The sequence below is a fragment of the Helianthus annuus genome, chromosome 16, assembly GCF_002127325.2.
Source record: "Helianthus annuus cultivar XRQ/B chromosome 16, HanXRQr2.0-SUNRISE, whole genome shotgun sequence".
NCBI classification, from domain to species: Eukaryota; Viridiplantae; Streptophyta; class Magnoliopsida; order Asterales; family Asteraceae; genus Helianthus; species Helianthus annuus.
In genome coordinates this window covers 183,255,046-183,275,079 of record NC_035448.2, presented here as the reverse complement: position 1 = coordinate 183,275,079, position 20,034 = coordinate 183,255,046, and the positions used below count along the sequence as shown (strand labels likewise).

General features: G+C 37.3%; 2 protein-coding genes across 2 annotated transcripts; both read left to right on the top strand.

Moving 5' to 3' along the window:
• The first annotated feature begins 8,367 nt into the window (after positions 1–8,367).
• LOC110918518 (eukaryotic translation initiation factor 4E-1) lies at positions 8,368–12,476 on the top strand. The gene is made up of 5 exons (XM_022162814.2): positions 8,368–8,807; positions 10,507–10,672; positions 10,765–10,890; positions 12,121–12,186; positions 12,281–12,476. The coding sequence occupies exons 1-5, from the start codon at positions 8,530–8,532 to the stop codon at positions 12,329–12,331; spliced, it is 687 nt and encodes a 228-aa protein (XP_022018506.1). The 5' UTR covers positions 8,368–8,529; the 3' UTR covers positions 12,332–12,476.
• A 1,007-nt stretch (positions 12,477–13,483) lies between these two features.
• On the top strand, positions 13,484–15,252 carry LOC110916611. Its single transcript, XM_022161316.2, has 3 exons — positions 13,484–14,314; positions 14,413–14,501; positions 15,144–15,252. The coding sequence occupies exons 1-3, from the start codon at positions 13,514–13,516 to the stop codon at positions 15,148–15,150; spliced, it is 897 nt and encodes a 298-aa protein (XP_022017008.2). The 5' UTR covers positions 13,484–13,513; the 3' UTR covers positions 15,151–15,252.
• The last annotated feature ends 4,782 nt before the right edge of the window (positions 15,253–20,034 follow it).

Here is a 20,034-nt window from a genome sequence, read left to right as displayed (position 1 = left end):
TGCATATGGCACAAAAAGATTTTTTTATAACTTGGGATAATTATTTGAATATAATACTTGTAAAGAATTACATGTTTGTTATGCGTTTAGTTTGCCCGGTTCGTGCCGGGTTAAAGATTAATAGACACACCACATGATATAGTCCCGTGGCGGGAAACCAGCGGTTATACCTTAATAAATGTAAATGTACTGACGGGTGTACGCCTACACCAGTGTGCTAAGGTCGTGGCCATTCGATGAATGATGCCAAGGATATCCGGGACATGGTCATTAAACTCCCAAAGGCGTAAAACAAACAAAACAAATTTTTAAACGGGTCATCTTGATAATACTTAACCACCAATCGATTAAGGTCAAATGCCCGACCAAGCGGTATTTTATATACCGTACCCCAAGCCCGTATAAGGGAAAATAAGTTAAAAGTATTTACCTGAACAAGTATAGTCACAATAAGCAAATACAAATATCTTTTACTGGATCTCCTATTCTGGAACGAAGGTTTATAATAACCTATTAGAATCCTAACGGGTCTTTAATTTAGCCTAAGCTTAGACCGGTTAGTTTTAAAGAAGGAATACGGTTCAAACGCATAATAAAGCGAAGACCGGTTTAGAATGTGGTTTTGACCCGTCAAGCTTGCATGCTTGTTTAATATGGGTAACTTAAACACATTCTGGATTTTGAGACAAAAACAATATGGTTTGACCCGTTTCGGCTAATATGTGTAAACTAGTTACATAAGCCGATCCGAACGCGAAAAGTGCGTAACGAGTAACCATACGAATCATATACAAGTTCCCTGAGTTAATATGCACTAAATATGTTGTGACATCAGTAAGATATCTTCTATTATGCCCAAAATGATTTAAAACTCAAACTATGCCTTATAAGGGCATTTTGGTCATTTTAAAGGGTATAAAAGAGTTTAATTTGTAATCTGAGTTACAGATCTGATTTATTTAGTAAATATACTTAATTTAAGGGTTATAACAGTAGGGTATCATATATATGTGAGTTTTATTAATTTTAACCATACTATGCACCGAAAGGGCATTTTGGTAATTTCACATAAGCCTAAAAGGTCAAAACTGGAAATCTGAGTTTAAAACCTTTGGTTACTGTTATAATATAAAAATTTACTGAATATATCAGTAGGTATCAAACTTTATATATATAAACTAGTTTTGATACAAACTTTGTCGTTAAAACTCTTAAAAGGCGATTTAGAGCCATTTCTGGGTTTTGTATAGAAAGCCGATATTTTTAAAATTTCAGAAGGCTCAAAATAAGTTATTTACTATATTAGACTAGTAGAAAAAGGTTTGAGGTCAAAAGGATTTATAAAACTCATTTTATAGCCCAAAAGGGCAAAACCGGCAATAACCGAATTAAGCTTAGAACTCTAAGTTATGCTCAGCCTAAAAATAAATAAAAATCTCCAAAAATCCCAAAATATTATTTTATATCAGTAGGTAAAAAGTTTTGTATAAAAATTTGGGTTTAGATAGGCTATATGCTAATTATGCCATTTATTTACTAAAAAGGCTTCTAATTACGCTAATGAGCATAACTCTAAATCTAGACCTCAAACTGATATCAAATTTTGGGTACAAGTTTATAAATCAGTAGAAAATGTTCCTACTCTTTTACTTTTTCAAAAATCACATTTTAAGGTGACAAGTGCATAATAGTCAACAGTTAGGCAATTAGCGGAAACATGCATATGATTCGGATATCTAATGAACCAAGTTGTATAATCACATAGGGTTATACTTACATATAAATAGGTCCAAAAGAAGCTCTAAGGCAATCCTAAACTTGGCTTAAGCGGTTCAGAACTGAAAGTCAAAGCATAAGTCAAACTATGCGACTTTCGGTTCCAAACCGAGCCTAAACTGAAAATTGTCGAGTTGAACATGTTTAGACATGTTCTTATATTAATTACCAAGTTATATTAATGATAAAACAGGTTACATGGATCCTACATTGCTAATTATGTATTAATTTGAAATAAAGCTTTATGTTGACTTTTTGTAATTAGCTTTGACCCGACAATTGACATAGTTATAGTGGGAATCTGAGAATACCCTTTTAAGGGTTTATTACCCACATAATTACCTACTTATAGGTACTTTTAATTCGAGATTTGACTGGATAATTATAGCTTAATCTCGAAGTCAAACCTTAATTACGACGGTTTGACTTTTAGCTAATTAAATAAGCTAAACTGAATTATAAAGGATTAAGGACACTTACAAGAGTCCTAAGTATGATTAGGGACCTAAGAGGAGGTGGTTGCTGATCAGAGAAGCTCCAGAGAAGTCTTGAGAAATTTTCCAAGTGAGCAAATGAAAATGCCACAACTTGTTCTTCTTATATAGTGAAGAAAATGCCATAAGATCATGCCATGCAACTCTACTAATGTTGTGAGATGATCCCAGGTGCCCCTATGATGCTATATACCAGCTACCAAGCCCCTGATTTCGAAAACCACACTACTAAGGTGGTGCAACAGGCTGAACAGGCAGCTGTCCAAAACCTGCTACCAGCGACAGGCTTACGGACCGTAAGCCAAATCCCTTGCGGTCCGTATGCTCCTCTTGCGGACCGTAAGCCTATACGGATACGGTCCGTAACCGACCCTGGTCTGATGCGCCTAGATACGATCCTTGCGGACCGTATGCTTAACTGGATGCGACCCGTAACCGATCCTTGCGGACCGTAAGCTTTAAGCCATACGGTTCGTAACCGATGACCAGAATCCAAAATTTTGCAAACTTTCAAGTTTTGACCATGCAACTTTGTAAACTCCGAATCTCATGCTATCCTTTTCAGTTGAGGGTCCCTTTGCTCAGCCTTTGCATGCTTTGCATGCACTTACACCACTTTGGCTCATTGTGCAAGTTTTTTGAAGTGTCGGAATATCAAGAATTCACCTTTGGATTCTTATGGAGGTTGGCCATGCCTTATTAAACTAAATTCAACTTCTTTTAAACAAGAATTAAATCAGGATTTTGTAGTAACATTTTAAAGAACCCAATTTCCATATAAAATGGAATTTATCTATTTAAGAACAACCGGCTAATATATCTGATGTTTATCATAACGATTTAAGGATCTTGGGATTTATAACTTGGGTCGCTCAGAGGTATTTTAATAACATGTCGCCCTTCATAAATCCTACCATAGATCTTTTATTTGATCCGGGTTCCTGACACGTTTGTCTTACATGACACGTGTCTTTATTTTATTGGGTATGATTTTACGAGGTGTTACACCTGCAGTATAAATAGGAGGTTCCTATTGCAGATTCCATACATCGAAACACAACAACTTACAATCTTCTCTGAATTTGCCAACGTCTCTCAAGCAATCAAGGTACACCTTCGGGTTGGAGTCAAGACCGGCAGTGCAACTGCTTGCGGCTGTTGTATCCTGGAAACAAATGTGTTCTCCTGGGAGACACGAAATTTGTTTTAAGGGACCCGTGTCTAACACGATCCCCAGCCAAGAACAGTTTTTTCTGTTCGAGTTTTCTGTCTTTGTGTTTCCCTTTTTCAGTTGTAATTGTACTTACTTTCAGTTGTAATTCTGTTATTGTTCTTGGATTTCAAATTAATAAATTATTTTATTTATTTTACACGAACGGATTCCAACACGTGTTTGGCATGTATTAATTGGGTGTTTGGGGAATGAAATCGGTGGTCAATGATAGCGAAAGAAAACAAATAGTAGGGGATCATTGAGTAGAACAAGAGGTTCAACCCAGGTTTGTTCATGTTTTATTGTTGTAGGAGACCCTTTGGCGATCGAGGGATGGATCAACAGGGGCTCATTGAGTAGAAGGGTCTCGCTTTGATTTTTTTTTGCAAAAAAAAAAATAATAAATAAATAACAACGGGTGTGTCACAGAAAAACACGAAAGAGCGGGGGGCTTAGGGATTCGTTTGGCGATAGAGGGATGGATCAACAGGGGTTGTTGTCTTTGTTGGTAGTTGATATTTGCATTGGCATATCAAGGAGTAGTTTGACATGGTGGTAAAACTACAATCAAAGAAGGGTTCAATCTGTTTTACATAAAGAAAAGAAAATGGTGGTTTAGGTCAGCCGGTATCATATGGAATACCGTTGGCTATGCGGTGGTGACCTGTGATCAGTTCAGTTCGGTTTCGTGGTGATGAACTTCATCACAATAGTAACTTTTAGTCCATGTATGATCAGACCCAGTCTTTCCCACGAAGGATTAGAACGAAATAACTAGTGTATGTTGTTCTTTTGGCAGAAGATATCCGATCGGATTAGCGGGTAGGCAGACAAAATAAGATTCGTAAAAGTAGGAGTCTTTAAATCTTGTCATGTTTAGATGGTGGTAAAACATGGGCGAGTGGACTACACGTGCCTACAAGAGGCGGAAATAGAGGTGTACAAATCCGTTTTTTTTGAAAACCGGTTACGGTTATTAACCGGACCTGTTTTTTTCGTTCAAAACAAAAACCAGTTTTTCTAATAACCGGTTTCGGTTACTAACCGGTTTTTCAAGTCCAAAACAGTAACCGGTGTCACCGGTTGGGACCCGTTTTTTTGAAAAAAAAAACGGTTTTTTTTACCAGTTTTAACCGGTTTTCTTAAAACCGGTTTTTCGGATCAATAATAGTAACCGGTCACCAAGCGGCGGTTCGGTTATAAAACCGGACCGGTTATAAAAAAACCGGTTAAAAAAAACCGGTTTCGGTTTTTTTTTCCGGTTTTGGTTCTAAAACCGGTTTTTTTGTACACCTCTAGGCGGAAAGCAACTAACCTGACACACGCTAATTCCCCAACAGTGGCAGTCGCCCGTCAACAGTAACAACAGTAACAGACATCCCTCACTGATGTCAGACGTCGCATCATCCTCAGGTAACCACATCCAAGCTGCACCATTTTGAAATTCAAAATACTTATCATACTCACCAATTTCTCTATCTTCGACACACACACGCCAATGTGCACCTTGTCGACATGCACATGCCAATGTGCAACCTTTTACCACGCACATACCAAAGTGCACCTTGCCGACATGCTCACGCCAGTGTGCAACCTTTCACCAGGCACATTCCAGTGTGCATTTCTTCGACACGCGCGCGCTAGTGTTCAACCTTTCACTATGAACACGCCAGTGTGCACCTCTCCAAAACATACCGACAGAGGTAAAGAGGCCAAAACACTCATCTAGTCCAGAGTTCCACCCGCTCTCTGCCGCACGAAGAAGGAAGACTGGACTGGGGGACTTGAAAGGGTGTGGTCCCGAATACCGCACAAACAGCAGCCAAGCGTTAGGGATGGAAATGAGCTGAGTATGGGTCAAATATGGCTAATCACATACCCATACCTGGTTGTAAAATCTTGTCACATACTCGACCATTACCTGTTTGGTATTTAGCGGGTGTTTACCCATCGGGTATCGGGTATACCCGCAGGTATCGGGTATACCCGTTAGAATTTCCATGTGTGTGTGTATATATATTATATATTTACTTTCCTTTAAAATTTTATGTTTTAAAAATCTATACAGTATATTAAACTATGATAAATAAAATACATATCATCACCATAAAACAATATTTGATATATTTAAAAAAGTAAATATATTATAATATTAATCTCAAATTTTGGTTTTGTATTTCATAGCATATAAATATAAATAATGCCATCAAAATATATATTTAAAATAAAAAGTATATTTTTCAAATAATAAGGCTACAAGAATAAAACATCACTAAACTATAGTTAAAGGAAAATAAATATAAAACAAAAATGTTTCGGGTATACATTTTGGGTAAATGAGTATATAATTTTGGGTATCATCTAATCCGATACCCGTCCCACACTCACGGAATATTTTTTTTACCATACCCATACCCGGCCCAATACTCGTCAGGTATTAGGTATACCCGTCCCAAAAGCTTCGGGATTCGGGTATATCCATCATGCTCGGGTATTTTTGTCATCCTCACCAAGCGCATGTGCGCGCAAGCCCATACCCATACTTGAACTCAAAACACTGAGCTGGTTCCAAGGTTCCTGTGCGGGTCACTTCCATGGCGCGCAACCACGCTAGCTAGCAAGAGACGACCAACACAGACCATAGTACACTTTACAGCATACTGCATCCAATTAGCATGTGTCAGACTCTGTGTTGAATGATCCCCACGTTAATCAATCGTGTAGGGGGCAAGAAGTATACCGAACAATGATGTGTATCCAATCGGTCCGCATCACTTTACTGCTCCATGATCTCCATTAACAACTTATGGTAAACGAGACAACAAGTACACTTGGAAAACGTGTAGCCAATCATAGCGTAGGGACATACTCCCACCTCTATGCACGCTACCTGTCGTATCAGAAGGGACCAAGTGGATATTCCCTTGAAAGTAACGTCTGGCCTACAAGCCCAATTCCTTCGCCAATGCTATGATTATAAATGCGAACCTCCACCAAAGGTTTGAACATCCGATCTCTCCCTCTCCCACTCTTAAAACACATTTATTTCCTCTCTTCCTTGAAATAACAACTATTTATTCTTACGTTGGAGCCTGGTTAAGAAAAGAACCTCCATTCTGCTTTTAACGAGTGACGATGTTCTGTTTTGCAGATTACTCACAGAGGTCCCTGTTGTATCGATCAGAAAAGAAATTTAGAAGATAACCCCCTGTCGAGACTACCTTATTGTTCTTTCAGCCGCATATTAGAACTGGTGTTTTTCATCAACTTAATATATATAAAAGCAAGGGTCTTTAGATGTGAGAACCACCTACCATTATTTTTAAAAGCATTATACTTTTGGATCTAAGATGAAATGAAAACCAAAAGTGTTAATAAATGTTTATTTATAGCACTCTCATTATTTCATACGACAATTTAGATATCAAATGATAAACCAATGCATTCATTTATCCAATGATGCAAACAACTCTATAGCAATTATTTAAAAACAAATAAGTGGTTTTACGTGTTATATCTATCTGATCAAAAATTCTTTTTCCGGCTTATTTTATTAGGAAATTAGCCTGTAACAATCTCACCTAGACCTTATTGGCCATTAATAATTCCACCTCAGAATATTCCTCTCACCAGTCCCACATTTCACTTATTTTTCCTACAATGGCCCCCCGTTAAAAAACTTAATGGAGTTAATCTTTTTCCAAATTACAAACAGATTTTTTAGGGCTTTTGATTAAAATGACGATACGAGTCCATTTATGTAAAACTTGCCTCGAAATGGTGCTCCAAATGATGAAAACGACGCTTCAATTCGAGTGTTTAAATTTCCAATTAACCAAAATCAAGTCACTTGTAGCACCATTTCGAGGTAAGTTTTACATCAATGAACTCGTATCATCGTTCTAATCAAAAGCCCTAAAAATCTGTTTGTAATTTGGAAAAAAAGCTTAACTCCGTTAAGTTTTTTTAACGGGGGGCCATTGTAAGAAAAATAGATGAAATGTGAGACTGGTGGGAGGAATATTCTGAGATGGGATTATTAATAGCCAATAAGGTCTAGATGAGATTATTACATGCCAATTCCCCTATTTTATTTCACCACTTGTGTTCTATTTATTTCAAAAGCCAATTATATCTTAACTCAAAATATCATTTTATTTTAATATTTCAAAACTAACTATTTATAATATGTTTTTAACTCGTATAATCTACATGTCAAATATTATGAGTGACTGAAGAATTAATAGTGACTCATGTGAGTTGAGTTGTGGCTGGATGTGTGAAATTCTGACATGACTCGGGTCTAACACAAAACTTGTGGGTTTAGGTTCAGTTAAAATGAGTTCGGGTCAGGTTCAGGTTGAACTCGCAAAGCCATTTAGCTAAACATGTCAGGTTAAGGTCAACCTGCTCGGACTGGCGGAAGTATCTTCTTTGTGGCTGCTACATCATCCTTTGTAGTTTGTTTAATTGCATCTTGTGACTGTTTCCATTCAACATCTTCTCTGTCTGAAGTGTAAGTGTATTTTATACTATAAGTATTATAACTTAAAAGAGAAATTTCTATAATTTAAATGTATTTGTGTTATATACATTTGTGTTTTTAGTAAATTTTAATTATAATATATTAATTAATTTAATAAAAAATGCGAAAAAAAAATATTCGGGTTGAACGGGTCTTGTTTGGGTCAATCTACAAATATACGGGTCGTGTTCGGATTCATATGTATAACACGATTTTTGGGTTCGGGTTCGGGTCCATCTAAAATTTTCAGGTTTGGGTCGGGTTAAACTCGTCAACCCGCAAACACGACTCCGTTTAACACCCAAGTTGTGACCATATCTATCCCCGTGGGCCGTGAGCACCCTCGATTCTTTTGGGCTCACCTTGGGTTAACCAAAGCACCCAATAAACCACAATCGGCTACCTGATTCTGATTTCTGTACTCTCCAATCTCCACCGGGCAGTTGCAGACTTGCAGATCAACAGAGTTTTAGATAGAGAGAAACAGAATTCTAGAGAGAGAAACAACATTCTTGAAAAAAATGGTGGAAGAAATAGTGAAACCAGAGGACCAGAAGATAATCAGAGGCGTTGGATCGGACGGAGAAGAAGATGAGCAGCCGGAAGACGGAGAAATCATCGACGGCGATACTTTGTCGTCATCGTCTTCTTCGAGGCCTGGTACGGCCGTAGTGCAGCATCCGCTGGAGCACTCATGGACGTTCTGGTTCGATAATCCCAGTGCTAAGTCTAAACAAGCCGCTTGGGGTAGTTCTATGCGCCCAATTTACACTTTCTCCACTGTTGAAGAGTTCTGGAGGTAGTTATTTTTGTTACGGTTGTTATGTGAGTGTTTGTTGACATGCTTATTCACGGTTGAAGTGTGTAATGTGCTTTGAAATTGAACCTGGAATCAGTTTAGACATGAAGAGTTCTTGAATTAGGGTTTCATTTTCTTGTCATTACTAATAATAATGGAGTTAGTGTTTGTTGACATGCTTGATCTTGTTTGATGTGTTTGTTATATCAGTTTTTATTTATTTATTTATTTGTAATTTGATTTGGGTTTTCTAATGTGTTTTATGTATCAAGAAAGTTTGAAGGGAATGATGATTTTAGTTAGTTTAGTTATTGAGTTAGGGTTTCATCACTTCATGATTTTGTTAGTTGAGGCATTTTTACTATTGGAAGTTGGTTTGAGATGTTGAATTTTATATAATTTTTATTCTGCTTTATATTTCTAGGCAAATTGGAAAATAATAATCCTATCTTTCTGAAATTGGTTGATAATAATCCCAAGTCAGTTATTAGCCAATAATAATCCGACCTCGTCCAATTTTTTTGTATAATAGACCGCCGTTAAAATAAGCTTAACGGAGTTAAGTTTTTTTCCGAACTACAAACCGATGTTTTAGGGCTTTTGATCAGAACGAGGATACGAGTCGATTGATGTAAAATTTACCTCGAAATTGTGTTCGGAATTGCTTGAATTTTGTTAATTGGAAGTTAAACACCCGAATTGAAGCACCGTTTTCGTGGGTTGGGGTAGTATTTTGAGGTAAGTTTTACATCAATCGACTCGTATCCTCGTTCTGATCAAAAACCCTAAAACATCGGTTTGTAATTCGAAAAAAAGTTAACTCCGTTAAGCTATTTTAACCGCGGACTATTTTACAAAAAAATTGGATGAGGTCGGATTATTATTCGCTAATAACTGAATTGGGATTATTATCGGCCAATTTCATAAAGATGAGATTATTATTTTCCAATTTGCCATATTTCTATAATAATTTTTGTGTAGTTGTGTTTTAAGGATAAATCTTGATGGAGTTTAGTAGGTTGGGTGTGAGATATATTTTTATCATACCGTGTCGTTTTTTTGTATATAACAAGTCTGGCTCTGAAGTTTTTGTGTAGGTAAAAGCCATCAGTAATTTAGAAATCTGAATCTTAGATTATATGGTTTAAGCAAATATTTGATTTGAAAGATTGGTTGCAAGTGTTTTCTAAACATTGCACAGTTACACATATGTTTTGTAGTCGTATGGGCTAATTCCTAATCTAGGTTTACGAAATAGTTTAAGAAAGAAGAGTATTGTACCGTACTTGTGCTGTTTCTAGTTACATTTTTTTGTTTCACCGTTTAGACCTTGGCCTTGAAAGTTATTTGGTATTTTGGTTATTTCTGTCTTTTCGGACCAAAGTTTTATTCGATTTTGATTTGTTTATTTGTTTTTGTCAAATTAAATGTTAAGATTCCAGCAGCAACTCATGTTTGGTGTTTTATACTGAATGTAAACTAGGGGTTATGAGATAATTAAGGAATTATATGTCAATACAGAGTCATATTTACTGGATCTATATAAATAGCCTTTATAATAATATAATATGAATATTCAAATACAAGCTATACATGAGTAGTTTCATTAAGTTCCTGTGAACACACTTTATGAAATCTGTTTTAGCATATTCGTATATATTCAAGCATGAAATTTGTTATAATGTTTCTTTAAACGCAGTCTTTACAACAATATACACCTACCAAGCAAGTTGGCTCAAGGTGCTGACTTCTATTGTTTCAAAAACAAAATCGAGCCTAAGTGGGAGGACCCCGTTTGCGCTAACGGTGGAAAGTGGACTATGACCTTTTCCAAGTCAAAGTCTGATATGTGTTGGCTGTATACGGTACTCTCTTAACGCTCTTTTCTATTAGCTGTTCTTATTTCAAGGGTCTTATAACTGCATTCTCTTTCTAAGCTTTTTTGTATCTACGCTAGTTGCTAGCAATGATTGGAGAACAGTTTGATCACGGCGATGATTTATGTGGAGCCGTTGTAAATGTCAGAGCGAGACAGGAGAAAATATCTCTATGGACCAAGAATGCTGCCAATGAGAGTGCTCAGGTACTGTTTTTTTCAAAACTGATTTTAGACTGCTAAGTTAATTGATGTTTGAAATGGTTCTCTTTTATGATTAACTGTATTTTAGGTTTCTTTGTATATTAATATTGTGCTAATTGCATAAAATGATAACCAGGTCTGGATTCTGTTTTGCATGATTGTTCTTTTGGCCAAGAAATTTTATCAAACATATAAATTTGTGATAAAAACCATACAACTTATAAAATTACAAAGAGTAAATTGCCATTTTAGTCCCCCAGGTTTGGCCCAAAATGCCACTTTAATCCAAATAGTCTTTTTGCCTTTGGGTCCCCAGTGTTTGCTTTTTTTGGTCATTTTTGTTCAACCCTCTAACACTGTTAAAAATGTCAGTTAACTCAGGGGGTATGTGTGTGTATTTATAAATGAGTAAATTACAAGAATCATCCTTTATGTATGTCACTTAATGCAAATTGTGTCCTTTATCTTCAATAATTACAGAAAATGTACTTGATGTTTGCAAACCCTTGCAAGTTATGTCCTTTAGCACTAACTCAGTTAATTTTTTGTGGTTAAATCTGACCAAATGGACCCCACATGAGGATATTTTGGTGATTTTACTCTCATGTGGGGTCCATTTGGTCTGATTTAACCACAAGAAAAATACCCTCATGTGGGGTCCATTTGGTCAGATTTAACCACAAAAATTAACTGGGTTAGGGCTAAAGGACATAACTTACAAGGGTTTGCAAACATCGAGTACGTTTTCTGTAATTATTAAAGATAAAGGACACAATTTGCATTAAGTGACATACATAAAGAACGATTTTTGTAATTTACTCATTTATAAAAAAATATGGTGGGGTGACGAATTACCCGAGTTTTTTGACGGAGTTAACGAAATGGATGAAAATGACCAAAACCGCAAACGTCGGGGACCCAGGGGAGAAAAATAACTATTTGGACTAAAGTGGTATTTTGGGCCAAACCTCAGGGACTAAAATGGCAATTTACTCAATTACAAAAAAGTTCTTTAAAAGCCTATAAAAACTCATGTTGGGATTTTTATTTTCATGGACTAAAATGGCAAGTTACCTGCTTTTATTGTTGAAGGTAATCATAATCAAGAATTTTAACTTGGTTACCTAAAACAATAAAAAAAAATGGACGTCGATTAAAATTTTATGCAATTAGCCCTCTAGTAAATTAGTAATTATTGTCATATGTTATTAATTCAATCGATTTTTTATGCAGACAAGCATTGGGAAGCAGTGGAAAGAGTTCCTTGATTACAGTGATGTCATAGGCTTCATATTTCATGTAAATTCTTCTTCACTTAACATTTTGTAATGAAATATAGTTGGACTTTTTAGTATTTTTAAGTTTTAACTCGTTTTTTTGCATTTTGTTGCAGGAAGATGCAAAGAAGCTTGACAGAGGCGCTAAAAACAAATACACTGTGTGAGGTGTGCCATGTTTTTGTAGTGCTTAAAATGCGACATTTAGATGGACCTCAAACTATTTTTTTCTTGTAATTTTGATAAAGCACTTCAATTCTCTACCCTTGGTTTTTCTTCCAAGAAATCAAAGTTATTAGTTAACTTTTGAAAGGAAACTGACCGTTTATGAGACGTGATATGCCAATATAACACGTTAGCACAAGGTGATTGTTTTCGCATTATTATTTGAGTAGCTAAGTCCCTAAAAATAAGTGTATGCCCTATGCAGCCAATGTAAACACGAATTATTTATCGAAGCCCCTAAATAGCATATGTTTCTTAAGATTAATTTCATAATTGCCCTTTTATAAAATCTATTTTAGTGAATGTATTTCAGTCATACCAAGTATTTAGAAAATTTTGAGTTATATTATGTTTCATTATTCAACCCGCGTAATACACGGACCTATATAACCTAGTATACATATATTTTATAAAAGTAATGTGTAGCAGACAACTTTTTAAACACATAATATCCCATAATTTAAATACATAGGACTACTGAAATAACGAATAAAACTATATAAAAACTTACAATATGAGCAATTGAGAGAAAATCAAGGGTCTCCTACCAAAAACTAACGTCACAAATTTGATTCAACTGAATCTCGAATCAGAATTGCAAAACCTTCAACTCTCCATGGTCTGCCACCTTTGCATTTTTTTTTAAATTTCTCCATCACACAATTACAACAAATTGCCACCATTCAATCATGCCACCAGGTCCCCAAAAGCGAAAACCCGTCAAGAAGAAGAAGAAGAAAAAGGCGAAAAGATCTATTTCTTCATCCGCATCCCACCTTCGTCTTGGTATTTTACACAATTCCCTCTCATTTTTACACAAATTTCTTTACGGGTTCTTATCGTGATCTTCTGTAATTTGCTACGTGGGCTACGTTTGTTTTTCTTATTATCATCTTCCGCCTTATAAAAGTGCTATATTCGATGAAATGTGTTATGCAGTTATGCTAGATTCTATTGTTTATCTTTATTCTTGTGTAGATATATCTTTATTTTTGTTTAGATATTTGTGAGATCAATTAATCATTTGTTATTGTGAACGATATATTTCGATGGATCAAACGATCATAGGAGAGAGTCATAGTGACCTGCATAACTATCCTCATTCGGGGGTCAAGGTGGACAGTATGGACGACAGTTCATCGGGATATGAATCTCTAACAACCGATATTACTCGTAAGGCTGCCGAACAGAAACAAGCTAAAATTCAAATGCCCATTTTAACAAAACAAACTAAAATGGAGCTCGATGAAGCAGCAATGACTGAACCCGCAAGTGTTGCTGACTACATTTCTAGACCAGTTGAGTCTTCACCCGAAAAGGGGACCCGCAAAGACGAAGACGTGGGTTTCAAGACTCCCCTTGCTGACAACTTATCTCGACCAGTTGGGTTTTCACCTGACAAGGGGACCCGCAAAGACGAAGACTTGGCTTTCAAGACTCCTGTTGCTGACAACTTATCTCGACCAGTTGGGTTTTCACCTGACAAGGGGACCCGCAAAGACGAAGACTTGGGTTTCAAGACTCCCGTTGCTGACTACTTATCTCAACCGTTCGAGTCTTCACCTGAAAAGGGGACCCGCAAAGTCGAAGACTCGGGTTTCAAGACTCCCCCTACCGGTGACCCAGTTACGCCTGTTGATCAATCTTTTGTTGAAGTGGCAGCTCAGTTAAATAATAATTCAAAGATTCAAGAAAAAGATGATTTGGTAGTGGCTGAAACGCCCTTAGAACAAACAGTTATTAACGAGACTGATCCAGCGAACAATCAATTGTCTAAAGAAATCGAGGTTCAAAAGTCGGGTTTAAAAACTCCAAAATCGGAAGAAAACTTATTACAAGATTCTATGAATGGTAAATGCCAATATTATAGGAGTAGCGATGATCGTGTAAATGAGCCCGTGACACCTGAACGCTATGAGAGACAGGTAAGCTTACTGACTCGTTTTTCTGTTCAATATACGGTCAATTTACACATTTGAAATTGTTAGTTGGCGTGTTTACATATATTTAAAATGATATGCAGCCTTTGCTAGCTTCGGCTCCTCCACCGCCCGAAAAAGCTTCATGGAAGAATTGTTGTGGAATATTTGAGTTGTTTTCAGGATCCACTAGGTACATTTACTAAATGACTATAGCTCTTATGTTTAGATAGTGTTGTGATATTTAACTTTATATTACCTGCACCTTTCACCTTCCCACAAACGCCAAGGCGTTCTTAAAATATATCTAGTTTCTTTTCGTCTTGCGCCCCCATAATAAGCATATAGGTTTTTAACTGCTCCTTGATACTCCAATTTCAAGATGACTATTTATTTAGCAAACACAAGTCAAACACGAAGAAAAATAAATAAATTTAAAACTCTCACTATAAATAGCGGATGTTCGAAAACTATAAATGTTATCATCAACAAGTTTTCCATCTGTAAAGTAAATGTGAAAATATATGATTTATTATAACAGCTGGTGAACCCTCAATATATACAACATGGAAGCAAGGGCGGACCTACCATTTGGCCAGGGTGGGCGGCTGCACCCCTTGAAAAAAAATTTAGTGTATATTTTAGGCAAAAACCCCGACCGCACCCCTTGAAAATATGGTTGAACACCTCATCCGCATCCCCGGCAAATAATTTCTGGGTCCGCCACTGCATGGAAGAGTTATTGTGGAATATTTGAGTTGTTTTCAGGATCCTATTTCAATCCATGATTTATCAAATTTTTCGCTTGATGTTCTTCTCGGTTTCTTGATTGCAGAAATTGATCATATCTATTAAGCCAGGGATTCTTCAGTCGTCATTTTTTTTTTATTTTGCAGTAGATAGTGTCGTGATCTTTAACGTTATAGCACGTGCACATTGTACCTTACATTTTGCAGTAAATAGTGTCTTGATCTTTAACTTTATAGTACCTGCACATTGTACCATACATTTTACAACGAAAGTTTACCTTCCAACGAAGGCGTCGAAAACTATAAATGGTGTCAACCTGTTCAGCCTTGGTCGGTTGAGTGTTGACAGTTAGCTAGCTCCATCCCTCAACGTATATATTTACTTGTTTTTGTTTTTTAATTTTTTTTATGTTAATGTTGTACTGTATTTAATAGTAAGAGTGGTCCGTAATTTGCGTTATCAAGGGTCGGATAACATTCTAGTTTGCCTATGGTCATAACTAACGGCTCGGATAGTTCATTTAGACATTAAACACAGAACAAAATAATAGCGCAACATAAATTATGTCCTCAAGGGCTGAACGACAGAACAAGTACTTCCATCCTATATATTAGCCATGTGACACGTCGTCTCAAGAGGATTATAATGATTAAAGAATTTGTTTTAGTGTGGACAATTATTCAAATGGTGGGAAAATTCTGGGTTGACATATGGGCTGGGAAAAAAATCTAAGGGACAGCTGAAGTGTGACAACCCTCAAATTTACATGTATTCCGTACAATTTATTATTGATAATTTAAGTGCTTGAAGACTGTGTGGAAGTACTTAACTGCTCTCTGATATCTGTGTTATACTTACATGTGCATGTTAACGTACTAGTAGTATACGGAAAAGTTACTAAAAAGTCCTGTGTGCTTTCCTGAGCATTGAAAAGTAAAAACGTTACAAAAATATATATGTAGGACGCTCTACGGATTAATTAAGCAGTTTAACGAAACAGTATCGAACCGAACAACCGGACTTTACCCGGAATATAAAAATATTGTCAAATACATTGTTTCTATTTTTCTGAGCTAGTTAGGGTCCCCGAACACCCTAATACACCTTATATTACATAACACACACTAATACTAACTAAACACCTTAGAACCTAACCAAATTAGTTACTTTACCATTGCATCCCAACCCCTTACCCCCCCCCCCTCCTTAGACGGTTACAAGATGTGGGGGACATCCCCACATTCTTTTTATTATTTTATAAAGATGTTGGTGGATAAAGGAGCATAATACATGATGGTTAAAACATGAACTTGGGTTATAAGAAGGCACTTAGGGTCTTAAGAGAATTCATTCCCAAAACATCAAACTTGCAACTCTCTCCTTCTTCTCTCCATCATCTACGGCAGCCATGACCTCCCACCATACAACCACCATCAAGTCTTGATCAAGCCATTCTACATACACTCAAAGGTGCTACGGGTCATACAACGAAGCTCGGTGCTCTCGGAAGTGGAAGGACCTTCTCCATTCGCTATTAACCATCACTTTTCTACACTCGAACTCCCCTAGCCTTGAGCTAGTGGTAAGAACTTAGATCCGATCGTTTTTCATGTTATTTAAGTGGTTAATAGTTGATTTAATGGCTGAAAATTGAAACACTAAAGAACCAAACATAAAGTCTTGGACAAAAGATGAATAAGTTGGATAAAGAAGATAAGTTATGTGTGAATGATGTTGTTATGATTCTTGCTAATTTCTTGCTGAGTTACTTGTTATTATTGATGTTTGATGTTGTTATAATCACTAAACATGCTAACGGAATCAATCGAACGCGTCTTAGAAGATTAAAGAAAGAAAACAGAATATGTCCAAGTTTTACAGCCAACTTCAGTTGGCTGTAAACAGGTCATAAACTTAACGAAAAACTGATATTTTGACTCTAAAATGTGATATTAGGAAATACGGTTCTAATGGCACCGGAATCATAATTTTTGGACTCCGTTTACTATTTTTAAAAGGTCATTTTGTAACAGCAGCTCAAGCTGCATTTTTGCTGCTGAAAATAGGTGTTATGTTTCTGGTCGTAACTGGAAAAATATGATGAATCAGCTCATGGAATTCATACAGTAGATGACAACTGATGTATATGTAATTACCCCACTGGAATTTCGTAAATCGGACACTCGATGAATTTTTAATAAATTGTTCCGTGGACTGTGGTCAGAAATGCATAAATCTGAGTTCAGTCCGGAATATGATTTTTTATAAAATATTGGTAGTGAACCGGACCCCGATATTTTTACACAATAAAATATGGAACGTTTAAGACATCCTGTAAAAATTTGGGAATTTTTGGAATAATTTAACTATTTTATTAACTTGTCCAAAAACAGCCGGTTTTGAATATAAATGCTGAATTGAGATAAGTTGTGACTTGCGTGTCTAAATGTCGAGTATGCTATCCGTGAATGATCTAACATGTTATATATGTTATGTGCATTATCGTATGTTTGATTTTGAGTGGGGAATGGATGGGGAACTTAGATGGGCATAAACCATTAAAACGATGCATGTTGTGTGATAGATACGTGTAGGAACTGTGTTCTATTTGAAAGCCACTAAATGACTAACTGGTAATTATATTAGGACGTGATTGACCGACCTCGACTGTTAGCTATATTTGAGAATCTAACCGAGCAAACCAAGGTGAGTTCACACACTTTCTAAGGCATGGGATTCCCGGTGGTTTGGGAATGGGTTAAAGAATTAAAACGGAATCTACATATCCTACTTAGGTAGGATATGTACGGCCATCCTCCTCGGGTAGGATGCCAGTATTAATCCTGCGTATTCTCTTTGGGAGAACTACGTACGTTCGTCCTCCTTGTGTAGGACAACAACCTTAAACTTACTAGACAAAACTCTATCATAAGTCCCTCATTTTATATCGACTTAATCGCCGAGGCCAATGGCGAGCGGGTCATTAGTTAATAGCGCTATTAGGTTTAACAAACCTCACACCGTGCCAGTCGGACGGGCGTGTACTAATGGACTATGGCAAACCATCAGTGATGATAGACACTGATGTAGGGCATAACTTACTTGCGTAGTAGTCGATATCATACGGTCTAGTAGTTCACATGGGGAAGCCCCCACTAATCATGGACATGGTATGGGTAATAAAGAATGAACTGGTTAAATTTTCTTTCAACTACGGGGTAACCCCCACGGCAATTACGCCAACGAAAGACAAACCACGTTTTCGGAAACAACTTAAAACTAAACAACCAAACGTGAACTCACTCAACTTTGTTGTTGACTCGTTGTTACATGCCTTACAGGTCGCTAAATGATTGGAGCTTGCACGAGGAAGGAGTCGTTGTGGTGTACGGACTGTTATGTTCCGTGCTTAATATTTGAATCCTTATGAACTTATAAAACTTGCGTTTGAACTTTAACTTATAAACTATGGACTTATGTTTTGGACTTTACGTTTATGCTTCCGCTGTTTAATTTAAAACTCGGTTAACTAGCTTTTGGTCACCAATCGTATTGTGGTTGGCTTTATTTACTTAAATACGTTGTTCAGTATGATTGGTGGCTCGATCCTGGTCACGTCACGCCTCCAAGCGGTGGTACTCCGCATGGTGGATTTTGGGGGTGTGACATGAAGAAATACCAAACCAATCTGGTGATTAGTTTGTGGTTTGTGCCTCGACAAATAAGGTTAATCTTCTTGTCTCGTCCAAGCTGCCGTGATGATGATCATGCAAAACACTAAACATACCGTTAAGCTCGTTACGAGGAGGGGAATACGGGGGTTCTCCTCGTAACCACACTCCGGCGTGAGAATAAGCATATGTTTTGAGGATAAAAGTGTGTGATTAAAGTGAGAGAGCAAGGAAGCGATGCTTAAACCTTGAGGTGAGATTTGCTATTTATAGCCAGAGTGGTTTGGGAAGGAGATGGGCTGATGGGTCTTGGGCCTGTAGTCGACAACAAGGAATATCCATTATGTCCCCACTGCCACGACTGTTGGTGCTTCTAGGCGAGAGGGTAGCTAGCGCACGCTGAATGGATCCACGTGTCCTGACTGTTGTCCTTGTTGTCCGGTCTGTCATCAGCGGTTAGGTGGAGATCGTGGAGCAGTGGTCGGCGCACGCTGATTGGTGCTACGTATGCGTCCTTGTGTACCTTTTTGTCTCCTGTGCGATTGTTAATCGTGTAGCATGATCGGATACAACCTGTTGGACGCTCATTGGTCCATTGCTATGCCACTTGTACCTTTGGTACTTGTCCTAGGTTTACCTGCGCTTTCTTCCTCTGCGCGACCATCGGGGATATCCCGTGTAGCCGGCGCAAGATCCAGAAAGTAAAGGTTTTCATCCAAGGAGCTAAGTGTCAAATCTGGTCCTGTGTTGGCCTTGACCTCACGCGCAGCCTAGGTTACACCTGATTAGCCGGCGCACGGTTGGGAAAGCTACCAAATCATTCTAAAAAGAGTATGGTCCCGCGCGCGACCTGATTGGTCGGCGCAGGATTTGGGACCATACCCCTTCAGGTTCCCTGCTGTTTTTGGTTTGGCAAAAAATAAAAACATACAGGTCTATGAATGTGCTACAAAAATTGGAGAAAGGTATGGCTGGGTTGGGTGTGGGTTCGTGGGCTAAAGAATGCTCAAGAATGGGCTCAATACCTGGAGCTGTTGGGAGTCCTAAACGATTACAACATAATTGAGAAGGAAGATTCATGGAGATGGAAACCGAAAGAAAACGAATTACTTTCAGTCTCGATTCTTGGGAGTGAAATACACAGAAGAGAAGCAATAGAAGGCGATATAGAATAATAAATGCTCTCCGCCACAACTTGTCTGGTTCAGTTTTGAAGCGCCATTCCCACTTAAACAATGGGTTAAGTCACAAAATATGTTTGGATGAATTACCATATTTTTTAGACTTCCATAAATGCGAATTTCA

What these genes read in the sequence shown, in the direction of transcription:
- LOC110918518 (XM_022162814.2), top strand. Translation starts at nt 8,530, where the DNA reads ATGGTGGAAGAAATAGTGAAACCAGAGGACCAGAAGATAATCAGAGGC. An exon ending in ATATGTGTTGGCTGTATACG is followed by an intron (nt 10,673 to 10,764) that starts GTACTCTCTTAA and finishes TATCTACGCTAG; the next exon opens with TTGCTAGCAATGATTGGAGA. An exon ending in TCATAGGCTTCATATTTCAT is followed by an intron (nt 12,187 to 12,280) that starts GTAAATTCTTCT and finishes ATTTTGTTGCAG; the next exon opens with GAAGATGCAAAGAAGCTTGA.
- LOC110916611 (XM_022161316.2), top strand. Translation starts at nt 13,514, where the DNA reads ATGGACGACAGTTCATCGGGATATGAATCTCTAACAACCGATATTACT. An exon ending in CTGAACGCTATGAGAGACAG is followed by an intron (nt 14,315 to 14,412) that starts GTAAGCTTACTG and finishes AATGATATGCAG; the next exon opens with CCTTTGCTAGCTTCGGCTCC.